This window comes from Canis aureus, chromosome 5, assembly GCF_053574225.1.
Source record: "Canis aureus isolate CA01 chromosome 5, VMU_Caureus_v.1.0, whole genome shotgun sequence".
NCBI lineage: Eukaryota > Metazoa > Chordata > Mammalia > Carnivora > Canidae > Canis > Canis aureus.
In genome coordinates this window covers 72483710-72502147 of record NC_135615.1, presented here as the reverse complement: position 1 = coordinate 72502147, position 18438 = coordinate 72483710, and the positions used below count along the sequence as shown (strand labels likewise).

The 18438-nt window shown below is 53.5% G+C and overlaps 1 protein-coding gene across 1 annotated transcript in view; it reads left to right on the top strand.

Moving 5' to 3' along the window:
* Positions 1–6910, top strand: part of OPRD1 (opioid receptor delta 1) — a 32732-nt gene extending 25822 nt beyond the window's left edge. The window contains exons 2-3 of the mRNA XM_077898853.1: positions 3599–3948; positions 6369–6910. Coding sequence (XP_077754979.1) covers positions 3599–3948; positions 6369–6910 — 892 coding nt within the window. The remainder of the gene's footprint in view (positions 1–3598; positions 3949–6368) is intronic.
* Positions 6911–18438: the final 11528 nt, after the last annotated feature.

Below are 18438 nucleotides of genomic sequence, written 5' to 3'. Positions count from 1 at the left end.
GAAGCCACTGAGATTTTGGGATTATTTACTTCTGTGTAGCGTGGCTTAACTGATACAAACTTCAGCATGTACTGTGTAAAACTGATAAATGAGGATATAGCCATTTAAGCATGTTATTTAGAATTATGGAGATAATCGCTAGAAGAATAACTAAAAATATTAAAAGTGGTTGCCTCTGGGGAGCAGGAAAGAGGAGTGAGGAACCTGTTTTCATTATAGTACTATATGGCTTTTTTACACAGTGTAATTGTATTACATTGGCAGAAATAAAATTTTATAAAAAGCCGTGTGTGTGTGTGTGTGTGTGTGTATGTGTTTGTGTGTGTGGTGCGTAAAGGATTCCCCCCCAACCATTACAATGGCTGTCCTTAGCAGGGCAGGCATGCTAGATTGGACATCTGAGGAACTACAGATGTGGCTGGACATGGAAGGCACTGTGGGAAAGGAGGCTACCCCGATGGAATGTCAGTCTGAGGAGTTTAATTTTCATCCAGATGACAATGGGGAGCCATGGAAGAATTGTCAGCAGTAAGAGTATCCTGAGCAAATCTACTTTTGTAGTGAGCACCCTTACTTACCTGGATGGTGAACTGTGGGGGAGAGTGGGGGCTCTGTGGTCTCCATGAGGCCTGGACTAGGACCTGCATACAAGTGTCTCTCAAGGGCCTGCTATTTGCTGGGTCCAATTGGTATGCCCAGCCATAGAGCAAGGAATAGGATGGACAAAGTCCTCTACCTTCGGGGAGCATACATGGGTGAAAGAGGCAAATAGAGAGAAAAAAAGTGTAAGTTATGTGCTGGTTCATGCTATAAAGAAAATTGAAGCAAACGTAAGGAGATAGATTGTGGGGAGAGAGGTAGTTTAGATAGGGTGGCCAGGTGTGGCCTCTCTACAGAGGTAACATTTGAATAGAGTCCTGAATTAAGGGAAGGAACAAACCATGCAAAATGTGGGGTTCCAGGCAGAAGGAACAGCAGTCCGGAGGACCTGAGGTGGGAATGGGCTCAATACGTCCAAGGAACAGCAAAGAAACCATGGGGGGAGGGTTTGAGGGCACATCCGTCAAGGGGAAAGTTTGAGGACCAGTTCATGGAATCTGGAGAGAACCTCAGGGAGCCACTAGTGGGTTGAGAACAGGAGAGCAGCATGATTTGTCTGAGGAGGCCAGTAGGGCCAGGCTTGGCAGCCTCAATAGCTGGGGAGGAGGTGGGCGGGCTGGTTAGGATGGGAGCCTCTCGGGCTCTGCCCAGCAGTCAGTGTGGTGCCTCTCAGCCCGCCTGGACCAGCTACAGCAGCTTCATCACCCACTTCCCAGCATCCCAGCCCCCTCTGGGAATTGAAGGATCCTCACAAATCAAAATAGCAAGAAAAGAACAGCCTCTAATTGTTCTGCGTAAAAGAAGCGAAATTAGACGAGTCAGCTGTGGGGTTGAGACCGCCTCCTACACAGCTGTGATCCCGCACCCTGCTGAAGACAGACTTCCCGAGACTTGAAATTCTGCTGTCTCCGAGCAAAACTTTTGCTTCTCCAGCCCCAGGGCAAATGACAGCTATTTGGGGAAGGAATGGGACTGATGCTGACCCTGGAGGACAATGAGTGACTCAAATCAAAACAGTCCTTTCATGAAGAGAGAGCCTTAGCTGGTATGAGTTCACTCGGTCATTCAAAACACATTGAGGGCACTCAGAGCGCATTCGTCAGCTCTCACGGCACCACCGTAGCATCCTGGTCGCCAGGGTTGGGTGTGGTAGCGGGGGGTTTCTAGAGGGGTAGAGGCATGCAGTGTGGTTCAACCCTTGGGGCAGAGTGGAGAGAGAGCACTGGTCTGGGAGTCAGGAAGGAGGTCTAAGTTCTTGCCTTGGCTCTGCCGCTGTCACTGTGTAACCTTGGGTGAGTCATGCCACCTCCCTGGGCTTCAGTTTCCCTGTCTTCTCATCTGGGCTTTAGGCCACATCATGTTTCTCAAACTTTAGAGCCCATAAGAATCACTTGGGGGTAGTGCTTGTTAAAGATGAAGATTTCTGGGGCACCTGGCTGGCTCACTTGGTAGAACATATGACTCTTGATATTAGGGTGGTGAGTTCAAGCTCCACGTTGGGCCTAGAGCCTACTTAAAAAAAAAAAAAAAGGTGAAAATTTCCAGGCCTGGTTGCCAAAGATTAAGATTTAATAGATCTGGCGTGGGGTCAATGAATCTGCTCTTCCAGGAATTCTGAAGGGAGTCCCTGGACCACACTTCCATCTAATCACTTTCCCTCTCTCAGAGCTCTTCCTGTTTTGAAATTTGGGGAGTTGCTCATGCCACCCTTCTCTGGATTTCTCAGATCATTGTAGGGGCATGAAAGGAGTCCTTATCCCTGCTTCGGTGTACCTGTGTGTTTCTGTGATGATCTCACTGCACTAGGACAGTGTATCTCAGTGTATGTAGCCTGGTAGGGTGTCCTTGGCCCAGCACAGGTCCTGGTACAGAGGGGGCCAGGGCAGAAATGTTGGCCAAAGAAGGGGCCAGCTGTGACACAGGCTGTTGCACAGTGGTGTAGAGCATGGAGGAATGTTTCAGGTGCAGGGGGGCTTAGTTGGCTCATCCCTGGCTTGGATACCTGGGCTCATCCCTGGATTGGATGTATGGGAGAGTGCAGTTGAGTGGGATAAGGAGGTCTAGATGAGACTACAGGAAGGACTGAGAACCCTGGTCCACCACAGAGGGCACCCCAGGAGGTCTAAGGCCCCAGCCAGTCTGCTAGGCAGAGGCAGGGTCCCTTCCTCAGAGCTGGCCAATCATATTTCCAAAAGGTCAGTGGCAGAAGCTAGAGAGTCAGGTCACTCTGGTCTAGTCTCCAGCCTTCCTAGATGAAGAATAATACCCTCATATACTGAGCATTTGCAATGCTTTGGGCTCAGGACTAAGTGCAGTATCATCCCATTACATTTCACAACGACCCTATGAGGTTGGTAAAAGCATCATCTCCCCTGCTCCACCCCGCATTTTTTTTTTTTTTTTTTTTTACAGCTAACAGACACTGAGGCTTAGAGACTTCAACTTACTAGCCCAGAGTCCCTCAGTTAATAAATAGAAGCAGGGTTAGAACCTAGACCTGTTTTTGTCTGAGCTCAGTTTTATTATTTTTTAAAAAATTTTATTTATTTATTTATTTATTTATTTATTTATTTATTTATTTAGAGAGGCAGAGACATAGGCAGAGGCAGAAACAGGCTCCTTCTAGGGAGCCCGATGTGGGACTTGATCCCCAGAACCTGGGATCATGCCCTGAGCTGAAGGCAGATGCTCAACTGCTGAGCCACCCAGGTGTCCCCGGAGCCCAGTTTTATTTTTAACTGTGTTGCTTAGTACCCCTCAGAAGATGAAGGGTTTTTCCTAAAATGCCTTCTGCCAAAGTCAGCCACAGCCAGAGAAATCCTTTTGCATCCAGTAAAGTGAAAAGATGTGATGCTGAGTTAGGTGGGTCAGGATTCCAGTCCCACCTCTGCCCCCAGACTTTTTGCGTGACCTCAGGCAAATCATTTCCCCTCTCTGAGTCTCATGTGAAACTGAAATCGGTGGAATGGGAACAATAACCTACACACTTCTTTTTAAGGTACACTAAGATGAAGACAGCCACCAACATCTACATCTTCAACCTGGCCTTGGCAGATGCACTGGCCACCAGCACACTACCCTTCCAGAGTGCCAAGTACCTGATGGAGACGTGGCCCTTTGGGGAACTGCTCTGCAAGGCTGTGCTCTCCATTGACTACTACAATATGTTCACCAGCATCTTCACCCTCACCATGATGAGCGTCGACCGCTATATTGCTGTCTGCCACCCTGTCAAGGCTCTGGATTTCCGCACACCGGCCAAGGCCAAGCTGATCAACATCTGCATCTGGGTCCTGGCCTCGGGTGTGGGTGTACCCATCATGGTCATGGCTGTGACCCGCCCCCGGGGTGAGCGAGTGGCTGAGCTGTGGTACAGGCCACTGACCACAGGAGGCAGCATGTGGGCCCTTGTGGGTTTGCAGGACATTTATTAGAGTGGGCGGAGGTGGCTCTATACCGGTAGAGGTGTGGATTACTGATCAATGAAAGTGTGGATGGCTGACCAGTGAGAGTGTAGGGAGTCAACCAATGGAATGTGAATGGTTGACTGTTGTGAGGATGAATGACTGGTCAGTGGTCAGATGGGTTGCTGGTCAAAGGAAACTTATGAATGGGATTGTGGAGGGGGCAGGGTGTGGAGCAGCTGGCCAGGAGTGTGTGGATGACTGACTAAAGGGAGATGGATGGATGGCCAATGGGGTGAGGGTGTCACTGACAAGTGAGCAGTGGAGGCCATAAAATCTGCAATCTCATCCCAAATCCCCTTCCACCTCAGTGGGAAAACCACTGGCCCAGATGACCAAGGCAAGGCCTAGAGAATAGCCTTCAGAAAATTATAGGTGCATTTCCTCAGAATAAGAATGGTAATTAATATAGTAGCTACCTGTATCCAGGTAGCAGCTGTAACAGGCAATCTCCAAAGTTCAATGCTGAACAGTATAGAGGTTTATTTATCACTCATGTCACAGTCTAACGTGAGTCAGGGGAGGGCGAGCTCTATTCCACAGTTCTTCAGGGACCCAGGCTCCAGATGATGGTTTTGGAATCCTCCACTGCTGGCAAGCGGATAAATATGGAGAAGGAGTGATGAGAGAGCATGACCAGCTTTTAAATGTTCTGGCCTGTCTCTTCCTAGGGATAGCTGGTTACATGGCTCCCACCTTGACATAAGGAAATGGGACAAGTAGTTTAGCAGGGGACCAACCACACCGGTCACTAACCTATCTGAGCCACACTGTATCGTGGAGTGTTGAGAAGTTTAAAGGAGGCTAGATGTGTAAAATACTTAGGACAAGGCAGGGACTCTGACCTCTATTTGACCGAAAGAACATCTAGAATCAGAGATGTCAGTGGTTTACTTATGGTCACACGGCAGGCATTTGGTGGAATTTGACCTAGAACCTGAGGCTTCTGCCCTTATATCTGTTACTGGTATTGCCCCCTGGCGTGGAGGTTTGCAGAGGGTTGGTGCTGTGGGTGGAAAGGGAATAGGCTTGGTGGGAGGACTTTTGACTTCCCCTTTCCCCCAACGACGAGGCCCTGGTGCCCTCATACAGCTTCTGTGCAGTTGGTCTTGACTCAGCAGCTGGGCCCCATTCCTCACTGTCAGCCTTCAGTTTATGGGCCATTAACTGCATCCCAGCTGGGTGCCAGACCAGATGGGCCTCCTCACTCCACACTCTATCCCCTACACACACTCCCCCACTCAGTGCTTGTTGCTTCTGTATGTAACTTGCTGTGTGAGCTTGGATGAGTGCTGTTCCTCTCTGAGCCTTGTTCTGCCATCTGCACAGTGGAATCCCTGGCCTCAGTCATCCTGGCGGTTCTGCCTTCCTGCTGTGGGGTGGACCCACTCTGTAGATCCCCAGCACCCTTCCTACCCGTCTCAGGCTCCAAGTCCACTGCCTGGCTCCTCAAAACCCAGAGTTCCAAGAGCTCTTGGGCGGACGGACAGTGGGCCAGTGTTAGGCCTGTATCCCAAACATCCCTAAGGTGCTCCTCCAGCCCACGCCCACACTCCGGGAATAGGGAGCTCATTCCACTATGGGGACACCTCTGGACAAATCTGGCAGTCCGAAAGTTCTTGTTATTAAGCTGAGATCTGTCTCCCTGCCCCTATCCCTGACTTCTGGACTTCTATATGTACCTGCCCCTCTGCCCTGTGAGTGCATGAAGAGCTTGAACCCCCCTGTGCTAAATGTTCCACATGCTTTAGCTCATAGAATGCTCACGTTAGTCTCACTTTATGGAGGCTTAGCCCATTGATTCCTCATATTAGTCCCACCTTATGGAAGCTCTCCTGGAGGCTGAATAATTTGCCCAGAGTCACACCACACATTAGTAGGGGCCGAGTTCTGCTCTTAACTCATCAGTGCTCTTTAGATCAGTCTGAGCAGGGTTGTCCTCATTGGAGCTAGTCTGGAAATGGGTAGAGTGTTTTGAGTTCTCACAGTGACTGGCATTCGGTGGGTCTGGGCTAAATTAGATCATTACTGCCGTCCATTCATGTAGAGGCTTCTAAAGGGACCAGGAGAAAATACAGAAAAGGAGACCTCCCAGATTAGGGCCAATCCCACTGGGGTCTTTAAGGGTGAGCAGGAGTTCACCAGCTTTGGAAGTGTTGGGGGACATTCCAGGCGGAAGAATCCCTGTGAACAGGGGCCGCGGGGAGGTGTGGGCCCCCACCGAGCCAAGAAGGGTGGCGCGCAGGCGGGGCCGCCGGGGCCCACTCGCCCCTCACCTGCTGTCTTTCCCTGTTTCCCCCGCAGACGGGGCAGTGGTGTGCATGCTCCAGTTCCCCAGCCCCAGCTGGTACTGGGACACGGTGACCAAGATCTGCGTGTTCCTCTTCGCCTTCGTCGTGCCCATCCTCATCATCACCGTGTGCTACGGCCTGATGCTGCTGCGCCTGCGCAGCGTGCGCCTGCTGTCGGGCTCCAAGGAGAAGGACCGCAGCCTGCGGCGCATCACGCGCATGGTGCTGGTGGTGGTGGGCGCCTTCGTGGTGTGCTGGGCGCCCATCCACATCTTCGTCATCGTCTGGACGCTGGTGGACATCGACCGCCGCGACCCGCTCGTGGTGGCCGCGCTGCACCTGTGCATCGCGCTCGGCTACGCCAACAGCAGCCTCAACCCCGTGCTCTACGCCTTCCTCGACGAGAACTTCAAGCGCTGCTTCCGCCAGCTCTGCCGCTCGCCCTGCGGCCGCCCCGAGCCCGGCGGCTTCAGCCGCGCCCGCGAGACCACGGCCCGCGAGCGGGTCACCGCCTGCACCCCGTCCGACGGGCCCGGCGGGGGCGCCGCCGCCTAAGCCGCGCCAGCCCCGCCGGCCCCGCCCGCCGCGCCCCTGCGGGCCCACCCGGCCGCCACCCCGGGCCCGGGCCCCGGAGGAAGGGGGTCGCGCTGGAGCCGAGGGGCGGGGGGCGGGGGCGGGGCTCCGGGCGGAGGGCGCGGTCCACGGCTTTGGGTTGGAGGCTGGGGGCGGGGAGCGCGACTGGGGGAGTGGGGGCTGTGGCTCTGGGACCGGGCTGCTGAATGGGACCTCCGCGGTGGCCGGCCTCAACCTTGGGACAACCTCGGGTTCTAGCCAGAGGCGGCCTTGTTGGCCTGGGACCTGAAGATCCGGACCCAGGACCCAGGGGGCAGGGGGGGACCCTGAGAACAGGGCTGCGAGCCTGGGTGTCTGTTGTGTGGTGGGGAGGGACCCCTTCGGGGGGCCAGAGGGTAGGACAGGTCAGTGAGTCGGCCCGCAGCTCACATTAGGCCACAAGATAGGGTAGGGCCTGTGGCCTCAGCCTTGGGGTAGAGTCCCAGCCCCGAGTTCTAGCAAGAGATGGGGCTTGCGGAGGTCCAGGGAATAGGCTTGGTGTCGTTATAAATAAACAGAAAATAGGGAGAGAGAAACAATATACCTTTTCTATCCTTGACAGTCATTTTCTTGGATGGAATGGCCTCAAGCATCGACGTAGTGTCCCCAGCACTTTGTGCCAGTGGGGCTTGGGACATACCAGTGATACAGGGCCATCGGCTTCAGGCTAGGGGTAGGTCCCCGGCCCTTCTGTGGGGCTCAGGAGAAGCGAGGTCCTGGAGCTCCAAAACCAGAGCTGCAAGTCGGCCTCTGTGTCCAGGGTGGTGGGAGGGCAGAGGCAGAGGCAAGCCTGGGGAACTTCTGCTATGACATCAGGTCCTCAAGCTGGAAGACAGACACTTTTGGGGTCCCCAGGGGTCTGACTTCTCTGCCCAGCTATTGGAGGACAGAGGACCGTGCTAGTCAGAGCTCCAAGGATGGTAAGTGGCCACCGGGACTGGGTGGGGGCCTCTGAAGCACCAGTGTAGACTTTTCCTCCTGCCCATCTTGTGCCTCTGATAAGAAGAACCCCTGGGAAATCCTCTTCCGTCTCCCAATACCTGGCTGCACCAGTGTGTCCAGTGTTTCCAGGGAACTGGAACTGCCCACACAGGGGCCTGTCTCTGAAGTAAGTGGGAGGAAGATGGCTTTTATGGCTACAGTGTGAGCATCTGTGTGCCCCTCCATTGCCCCCGCCCCCACCCGGCCCCAGCTGCCCCCTTCAGGCTGCTGAGGGCAGGTCCACCCAGAGCGAGGCATAGAAGTTTTTCTCTTCATGTGTTTGGCATTTTATTCAGGCATTCCTAGGTCTTTGCTTTCCTATCAGGGACTGTCCTTGTTCCCTATGCCTCCCCCGTGCTTCACCTCCTCGCCCCGCCCCCTCCCCTCACAGACACTGCTTCAGTCCCGCACCCCTGCCTCCCTATTGAAGCAGTGAGCTGACATCCTTGTAGAAACAAATTAATTTTTTCTTCCCTTTTTGGGACAGATGGAAAGAAACTGACGTCTTTGTCTCAAACCAAAAAAAAAAAAAAAAAAAAAAAAAAAAAGGAAAGAAGATACCTCTTCTCCCTTTTGACAGTCATTTCCTTGGAACAAAAGCCTCTCCCTTGTCTGGGAGACTGTCACTCCAGCAGGGGAAGAACTACCATTCAGGAGGTTGGGGGTTTAGGCACCAGGATGGGCTTTGGGTACATTAGGGGTAGGGATGCCCTTTAGTAGACAAAGCACAGCCCCATCTCAGGGTGCAGACCCCAAGAAGCTCCAGATCTGAGAATTTTCTTCCTCCAGGAAATGGCTTCAGTAGCACTTTGGAAGATGTAAGGCAGTGCTCAGTGCCCATAGAGACTTCTGTGTTTGAATGCTTGAGGGGGTGGGGTATCAGCAAGGCGGGGGTCCCTCCTGGACACTCTTCATTGTGTGGGACCCTTCCTGCTAATGCCTTGGAGAGATGTCAGAGACAGGGGACAATTTAGGGATGGGGGAAGACTTCTGAAGAAGGTGACCTTGGATCCAGGGCTGTTGATTCTCCCTGCAAGGGCTGTGTCCCCTTCAACCCTCTCTTAAGCTTGCCCTGGACCTGCTCACTGCCATTTCCAAAGGCTGTAACAGACCTGGCTGCTTTTTACTACTTTTCATACATAAATCTGTCCTGGAGTCAGCAGAGGCTGGGTCCAGACCATGCACATTTAAGGTAAAGCCAGCTTGTACTGAAATCTGCTTGGTACCAGGCTGTGTACCCCAGGCATTGGAACTCAGAAATAAGTCAGAGATAGCCCTGCCCTCAGGAAATTCAAGCCCAGCCTGGGACACGAGGCATCAACAGATCATTGCATCTCAGTGCGAGGCATGCAGTGACAGGAAGCCCTGGGGAGGATGGCACGGGAAAGTATCTTTTCTAGCTTTTTACTAAAACCCATTTGTAGCAATTCTAGAAGACATGGGAAATAGAGGGCTTTAAAGGATGTGTAGGAGTTGGCCACCAAGAAGAGGGGACAGCATGTGCAAAAGCATGGAAATGTTAAGGTGCTTGGCGAACCTGAGAAAAGCCATGTGCATCTCAAGTATGGAGCTTAACTGAGCACTTTCGAGTGCCAGGCTCTGTGCCAAGTGCTTTATGCACATTTTCCCATCCAAGCCTCATGACAGCCAAGTGGAAGTACTATTACCCTCATTGTAGACAACAGGTTCAGAGGTCAAGCCACTCACCCCTAGTCACAGAGCCTCAGGTCAGTAGAACTCCAGCATCCGAGTTTCTGGTGAATTCCAGGCATCATCAATATAGAAGAACCTTAGTTGCTGAAACCCCGGAATGCGGATTTTTGAAGACTTAAAACCAAATGGAAAAATCTGAAGGAAAAGGGCAATTTTCCCTGAACTTTTGTTCCTCCTGAAGCTCTCCAAATCTTCACATTTCAGAATGTACTGTGCATGATGCACTTTAAAGCTCCAAATTGACAGTGTAATTCTAGATCATCACAGGGCTCTCAAAACCATGAAGTAGGTCTGATCCCCCCCACCAGGTTTCCACTCCCCTCTCTTCAGGAGGTGGAGGCAAGTTTTTGCCTCTGGTTTCAAAACGTCCTACGATTTCCTATCTTTTCTTGTGGTAATAGAAGTAGTGGTTAAAGCTAGAGTCAGATTTTGGCTTTCCCTCTCTGCCTCAGTTTCCTCATCTGTAGAACGGACTTTCTTCATGGGGACGTTGTGAGGATTTAATAAGCTAATGTGCAAACACAGGGTCCCAAATACAGGTAAGCTCTTAGCACAGGGCAAGTGGCTGTTGTTACTTAGAAGCGGTCCTGCAGCTCAAGGTCAGAGCTGGAGGCCTAGAGGGAAGACTAGATGAGCTTTCAGGGGCAGCAATGCAGAGAGAAGACACCGGGGACCTGGCCTGGGGATCCCACCACCTTCTAGGCTCAGGAACCACAGCGGAGAGTGAGAAGCTGCCGGAGAAGCAGGAGGAGGATGGGGATAATATGCTGCCATAGAAACTGGAGGAGGAAGGCGTTCCCAGGGGGAGGAAGTGATGGATAATGTCAAGTGTCATATAAGAGAGGTTGGGGGTGGGGAGGGCAGGAGAGGAATAAACCAGAGCCTTCAAGTTCAGTTTCCTACATGGCTTGGGAAACCCTAAATCTGAATTCCAGTCTCCGCTGTGAAGCTAACTGGCTGTGTGACCGACGCAAGGGAGGAGTTGCCCTCTCGGAGCATCTGTTGTCTCTTAGACCTAAAACAAGGGAATGGGTCAGTCTCTGATGTTTCATCTCTAAAAAGAGTCCCAATTTTGCTGGGTTCTTGGCCGGTTGCTAGCAGTGTAATCTTAGGCAGGTCACTTCACCTCCTAGAGTCCCGTTGGAAGGCTAGAGATCCGGCAAGTGAGGCGCCTACCTAAGTGCCTGGCACACAGTAGGTCCCTGACACAGAATCATTCTGCGACAATAGTGGGGAGCCAGAGGCAGCTAAGGAGGCTTGCCTAGCTCGGAATTTGAAACGCTCCTCAAGGTGGAGGAAGCCACCAGCGTCTGGGGAGGACTTAGAGGAGCCACAGTCCAGGCTAGGCTCCCCCACTAGGCCTCTGCCCAAAGACCAGCCCCTCCGTTTTCAGCAGCAGATCCTTAACCCCTGGCCTCTGGCTGCCTTCTCCGCCTGGACCTAAGGCAGATCCAGGCTGGGAACCAGCTCAGAGGCTCCAGAGCCCCTAGGAAGTAACCCCTGCACCTACCCCCCCCCCCCCCCACTTCCAGGTCCTGGTCCTGGTCCCATTGCACCCATACAAAACACTACACACAGCTCTCCCTTATTTATTTACTCGTTATTATGCATTCCTTTATTTCATCCCTGGGCACCCTGGGGAGTGGCCCCCAGCTCTGAGCCTACCCAGGCTGGAGCCCGGAGGAGGCCGCAGACGGCACGGCCCACCCTGCGGTTCTGGTGGCAGGTGGCCTGTGGCTTGGGACTTCAGACCCGGGCCAGGGGCTGCGGAGAGAGCCTTTGCCGATCCCGACAGACTAGAGCCCCGGGCCGGGTGTGGCCCATGTTCCAGCCCCATCACTAGCCTGGCCGGGAGCCCACCTGGCTCGGGGTGCTCTCCTGCACCCCCCCCCCCGGGAGAGGCCATGTAGTAATGCCAGCAGGTGATGCTCGGCCCCGCCTCGGTCCTCAGCTGCTTTCCACGGGTAGTTCACTTCATCTTCAGCCTGACTGCGAGGCAGGCGCTATTAGGATTCCTGCCCCGACCTCCCAGATGAGGAAGCTGAGGCCCCGAGAGGGACGGGCCTGCCCCTGGCCACCCGGCTCGTCCGTGGCTGTGCCGGTGGGGACCCCGCCTTAGCTCTGTCAGGTCCACTTCTAATGCCTTCCTCCTCCTGCTTCCCCCGAGGAAACCAATTACACGGAGGGTACCGGGGAGACCCCTGTGCCCCCCATAGACCCGGACGGAACCTTCCTGGGGCTCGGGTCTGTGCCTCCTCACCTTGGCTGCAGAAGCGCGGGGCCAGCCTCCCAAGAAGCTGCCGTGACCTTGGCCGGGCCCTCTCCCCATCCCCTCCCTCCCTGCCTTGGAAGACTTGCTTGTTCCAAGAATTTTTCAGCTCCCCGCTATGACTTTGCTGTGTGACCCTGGGTAAGTCACTTCACCCTCGGAGCCCCCCTTTCCCGGTCGCCGGTGACCACACACACAAGGAGTTGTGAAGATTTACAAAAAGGTTTGTCTGTTTTGGTCACACAAGTGTTCCCAGCAAATGGCACTGCAGCCGGCACGCGGTAGTGATCCCACCGAGTGGATGGATGAGTGGAGGGCCTTGTGCAGAGGAAGTGTGCAAAAAGTGGAGCTTTTAACGTGACCTAACGTTTTCGGTTGTACCTGCCCTGACCCACATCTCTTAACACTGTAGGTGGGTCAGGGGCAAAGGACTTTGCCTTGTAACTATCTTGACTTTCAGAAGATGGGACAGTGTGCACTGGAAACACTGGAGGAGTTTTCAAGAGGACGTCTTCTCTCCAAGTACTTTATGCATAGCCGTCCCCTTTTGTCCTCACCAAGCCTGCCCTCCCTGGTATCCAAGAGAGGGAAAGAACGATCCCTGGGTGGCACTGGCCTGGGCCTTCTGGCCAGAACATTTGAGTCAAGGGGACGGAGTCCCTTGGCAGGTGTCGATGCAGGTGACACCCACCTGATGGCGCTCATCTCCCAGAGTTTCCCGTTGGACTAAGTCCAAAGCTAGGAGATGGAATATGGGTTTGACTCTGTCTCTACTTCCTTGCTGTGTGACTTTGGGCAGGTCTCTGCCCCTCTCTGGGCCTCTGCACAATGCAGGGACAGAGGTAAGAGTTGATGGGTTCTGAGGGCTTTGCCATCCTGGGAGAGAACAGAGAACTTTCCCTCATGTTCTTTGATCCCAAAAACAGACATCAACTGGTAAGATCCACTGGGCATTTGCCTTGAGGCAGAGGAAAGGGTACCTGGGGGGGTCTGGTATTTGTATTTGTAGCTGCCCTACTTTGGGGGGTGAGGGGGACAAGCATGTCAAAATGAAGCTTGACTCAAACACCTGGCTTTTTGCCTACCCTACGTCCTAACTTGGTACCAAGGACCAACCTTCCATTTTCCCAATAAAGAAAAGCACTATTCCTGGTGTCCACATTGCTGGCTGTTTCTTTTGCTTACCTTCCACGGTCTCCTCAGGAGGGAGGGCCCTAGTCTGGGGGGGTGACACAGAGCTGACTGCTCACGCTGGGCGGATAGTGTAGCCCTACCCTTGGGACCGGCTCAGAGGGAGATGCAACACCGTCCAAAGAACCCTACCTGGGGCACCTGCCTGGCTCAGTCGGTAGAGCGTGCGACTCTGGATCGCAGGGTGTAGAGGTTACTTACAAATAAAATCCTAAAAAGGAAAAACGAACCCATTTGATGGGAGACATACACAAGGCAGCTGCAGCCACTTCTTAAAGCATGCCCCAAAGCAAAGCTGGCTTCCAGAAGCCCCCTCTCTCCCCAACCCTTCTGAATTGGCTCCCCCTTCTCTGCAGCCTACCTCCAATCTCAGTCCCTCATCCTCCAGAGCCTTGCCCACCCCACGTGCCTCCTGGGCCTCCCACTAACTCCGCCTGCTTTTTTCCCCTCCACCCAACCCCACTTCCGTCCCATGCTCCTGCCCTACAGTGGCCCTTCTTTTGGCCATAGAAGCCCCAAAGTTCCTCTGGGTGCACTCAGGGAAGCCCTGGGTGTGGGGTTTGATGCCCCAAGAGACCTCCCCCCCTTTCTGGTGGCTGCTTCTCATGGTTAATAAGTAATTCTCTGGAAGGGAAATTCCTGACTCAGGAGCTACCTCCCCCCAGGTTTTTAAGAGGGCATCAGGGCATGGAGCCTCTCTTCCTTTGTGAGGTAACCTCCCTTCTGAGACCCTTAGCCTCGGCTGGGGCTGCCCTGCCCACCCCAGGCAGGCCTGCTGTGTCAAGGTAACTAGCGCCAGCGCAGGTGGGCTGCCCTGACCCAACCGGGATCTCAGCCCCCCTCAGCTGCAGACGGTTTGGGCGGGGTGGGGGGCATGGGCGGGGCTGCAGACCGCCTGGCCTCACCTTACTCACACGGAGGGACTCAGGTGAGGACGACTTCACAGAGGTCTGGCTGTGCCCAGAGCTTAACTCCCATGGGGCTGGGAAGAACGGCTCTGAAGGGCGTGTGTGTGTGTGTGTGTGTGTGTGTGTGTGTGTGTGATCGCACAGCACATGTGAGAGCACCTCGGTGTTTCTGTGACTGCGCACAGTGCAGAACTTTTATTCGGCTTTGTGTATGCCCTGAAAAGCATATCCTCATGGCCACTCTGGGCATCACTTTCTCTTTTGTAAAGCGTGGTATTTTTATTTTTTATTTTTATTTTTTATTTTTTTTTTAAACGTGGTATTTTTATAGCTAACTTACCAGGACTCCCCTAGAGGACCCGATGAGGCAACATCTGTATGTGGTAAGCAGGGCACAGTGTCATTGATGGGGAAACGCAGTCTGCCCCTAAGCCCCTTTCCATAGCTCCCAGTTGCTTGAAAACTCCAGATGACCTCTCCTGCCCTTTCCCAATGGGGGATTCCAGGAGTCGAAGTCCCATCTTGCCTGCGTGTGACCTCCAACTCCCTCAGAGGCAGGCAAGGATGCACTTCAGGAAGAGGACTGCCGAGGCCCAGCCCAAGGGCAGGCAGTGCTCCGAGCGGTGCAGCAGCAGGGCCGACCACAGTCATGAGCCAACTTCGCCGCCCTTCCGGGTCAGCTCCACTCCCTCTGCCTCCAGGAAGCCTTCTCTGATTGCTCTGGACTGACCCTTCGCCCTGTTTAGACCCCCGACAGCTGCTATCTGGGCACCCACAGCATTGTCATATGTGAACCCTGCCCCTCCCTAAGGGGAAAGGAGAAGCCCATGAAAAGGGACACAGGTGTTTTCCCAATAATGTTTATGGTTATTACAGAATGCTCATCATAAAAACCAGATAAGTTTGGAAAGAACAGGCAAAAACATCAGTCATGGTTCCCCATTCTGTTAACATGTGAGTGTTCTTCTCTACCCCGGGGGGAGGGGGGTACAGGTGATTCCAGAGCTCTCTGAGATGGGGTATGTGCTGTGTGTCACTGTGTGCCTGGCTGCAGGACTCACTGCATGTTCCAGGGGGCCAGGACCAAAAAAGTCAAGAGATGCTTCACTGAGTGTGTGTGTGTGTGTGTCCATACATGTGACACAGTCACATGCATATAGACCCACAGACTGGGAGGCCACATGTACACACCTGACCGCACAAACATCCTCCCCGTGCACACACACCTTCTCTTACACAGACTCCTTCCTGGCACTTGTATACGTATTGCTCACAATCACGTGCACACGTGCGTTCATACCACAGGCACGCACACACTCCTCTCCTACCGGGGCACCCACTTTTATACACCTAGGTTTGTACACTGGAAGACAGCCCACCATCTGGTCCCGGGAGAAAGGCGGCAGGGCGGGCTCATTTCGCAGACGCTGCTGCCGCCTACCGGCCACACGTGGCATCGGCACCCTTATTAGTTCACCCGTTTTCCGGGACTGCGGGGTGGGGCTCGTCCGCCTCCCGGGCCCCACCGCATCCCTGCAAGCTGGGGGCTGAGCTGGTTCCTGAAGGGGGCCCTGGAGCGAGGGAAGCATTCTGTTGGAAGACACTGGGTGAGTGTGGGCTGGCCGGGAACGATCACTGGCCACCCAAAGTCATAATAACGATTTCAAGTAAATAATTCTAAACACGAAAGTATTTTTATTAGGGGAGGCTGTTTATAATTTTTAAATTATTTATTTATTTATTCTTGAGAGACAGAGAGATAGAGAGGCAGAGACACGGGCAGTGGGAGAAGCAGGCTCCTGGGACCCCAGGACCACGCCCTGGGCTGAAGGCAGGCGCCAAACTGCTGAGCCACCCAGGGATTCCCTAAAAGATTTTTGTTTATTTATTAATGAGAGACACACAGAGAGAGGCAGAGACATAGGCAGAGGGAGAAGCAGGGTCCCTTCTGGGACTCCATCCCAGAACCCCAGGATCACGACCTGAGCCAAAGGCACTCAACCACTGAGCCACCCAGGTGCCCCAGGGAAGGCTGTATAATGCAAGGTGGGTATTTTTAACAAATGAGATGGAGGCTCAGGGCAAATAACTTGCCCAAAGTCACACAAGAGCTTCCTCTGTTGCTCTGAAGAGAAAGTGAAGATACAGCAAAGCTGAAAATCTTTATAAGCTGGAGAGACCCAGTGCAGATCTCACCCCCAGGGGGACCAGGAGAAATGCCCAGAGGTGGAGGAGGTTGACCTGGAGGGATGGTTTCTCTACCTCAGAAGGTTCCCCTACCCTGAACCATTGCCTCAAATTCATTCAATTCAACTAATATTTATTTACAGTGTGGCAGGCTCTGGGCTCAGACTGAAGGTGAGCAGTGCACGAGCAGAGGAAAGTCTAGTCTCTGCCCTCATCCCGGTGTGGCAGCTCCAAAAGGGCCCCTTCCTTGCTCTCCCACCCCCAGGGGAGGGGCTGGGACCCCTCTGAACTTCTCTTTGCTGGCTGTGCTAAGTGGATGGGGGACCTGGAGTGACAGAAGGGAGATGGGGTGGGGGGGTAGTTCGCCCAGCCGTCCAGTGTTGAGATTGAGCCAAGAGCCTCCGACCTGCAGTCAGGCAGACCTACGTCTGCATCAAGCCTCAGCTGTGAACTAGAACTAGTCCAATCTCTTAGTCTCAGGTCAGCTAAAGCAAAGGTCTTGACCTTCCAACAGTGGTTCCGACTCATGGTTCCTCAGAAGGGAGCCCAAGCAGAGGGCGCCCCACACATCCCCTCCCGCCCAGCCCCCCTTCTCTGTTTCCCACTTTAGGATTATGAGATGAAGCAAGTTCGATAGCCCCTTGGAGCACTTGACCTCTAAATTATCCTCAGGCCTCAAAGTTGTAAGACTCAGTCCGTGTCTTACCAGATTCTCAGACGATGAGGTAGAGGAGGGCTGGGACCAGGTCTGAGTCCTCTCACCAGGCCCCCAATCCCGCAGGCCCGGCTGTAAGAGGAGGGGCTCAGGATGTGTCCATCCGAGATCACACATGTGGGTGACACCAGGCTCACAGCACTGCAGGGACTCAGCCAACAGCTCTGAACTCAGCCAACAGCTCTTTAGAACTGACTAAAGACCGCTGTGCACACCTAGTGCCCGCACTGCCCGAGGAGGTAAGGGCACCTGGGAAGGCTGCCCGGGGGCTTATGGGGTTGGACCTCCGTGCCTAGAAAGCAAAGAAGGGTTCAGCTGGGTGGAACAGAGGCCCCCTGAGCAGTCCTGGCTGGAGCAACCCAACTGTTAGGATGTGGCCACAGAGAAAGTGGAGTGAGTATGGACTCACTTTCAGATAGAAGTTCTGGAAGATCTGGGTGAAAGTCCTGCCTGGGATGGTATGGGATGGTATGGCGTGGGAGGGAGACAACCCAGATCCTTCCCTGGCTTCAGAATCTCCAAATCTCCCGTGGGGGGACCCCATACCTGACTCACTGTGAGTCCTAGGCAGTGATCAAGACTTCACACTAGCATGGGCCCTAGAGGAATCCTGACTTTGTGTTCACAAGGTCATGTATTTCTGTAAAATTTGCAAAAATAAAATATATTAAGTTGCATTGGCTAAGATCTTTCCACTCTGACTTCCTTTCCTTCCCATATGTGTCCTACAGCCCATGGCTGTAGCCATGCCATATGGCTACAGGCATTTTGTATCCTTAACCTTTCGTTCTTTTCTTCCTTTTTTTTTTTTTTTTTTAATAGGCTCCATGCCCCATGTGGGGCTTGAACTCACAACCCCGAGATTGAGAGTTGCATGCTCTACGGGCTGAGCCAGCCAGGGGTCCCTTCATTTTTTTTTCTTAAAGAGGCTCCCAGATAAGCTTTAGGCCCCTACAATCCCGGATCCACTGGGTCCTCCCTTTTCCCAGTCGCAAAGACAGGGCAAGGCTGTGAAAGGTCTCCACAGGAGTCCAGATGATCTCCTTGAGTCCTCTTGAAGGCACTGAGAATTGAGGAGCAAGAAGAGACTTGCCTGGGGTCTCACAATCCAGGTCAGACCCACCTGGGCGCCCTCCCTTTCACTGACTCCTGCAGACCCCTTGCACCGAGAGGGGGCTACCCGCTCAGGAAGCCGGGAGAGCTGGGCTCTGTGGCTCCAGGACCACGAGGTGGCAGCAGACACCGTGTTTCCTTCTCCCCGGAGCCGGTTCCTCCACCGTTCTGGGGCCTCACGGAGCCTGAATCTCGGCCGCCTTTGCCAAACAGTTCCTTCAACTCTTTCCTGCCATCTCAGGAAACAGGGAGTCCCCGCCTCCGGCTTACTGGCTGAATGATGGTGAGCAGAACACTTTGCTTCTCGAAACTTCGTTTTACTCATCCATAGAATAGGGATATCTTAGCGAAGCACTGGCAGATATATGATAAGCTCACCATTAGCAACCACTGC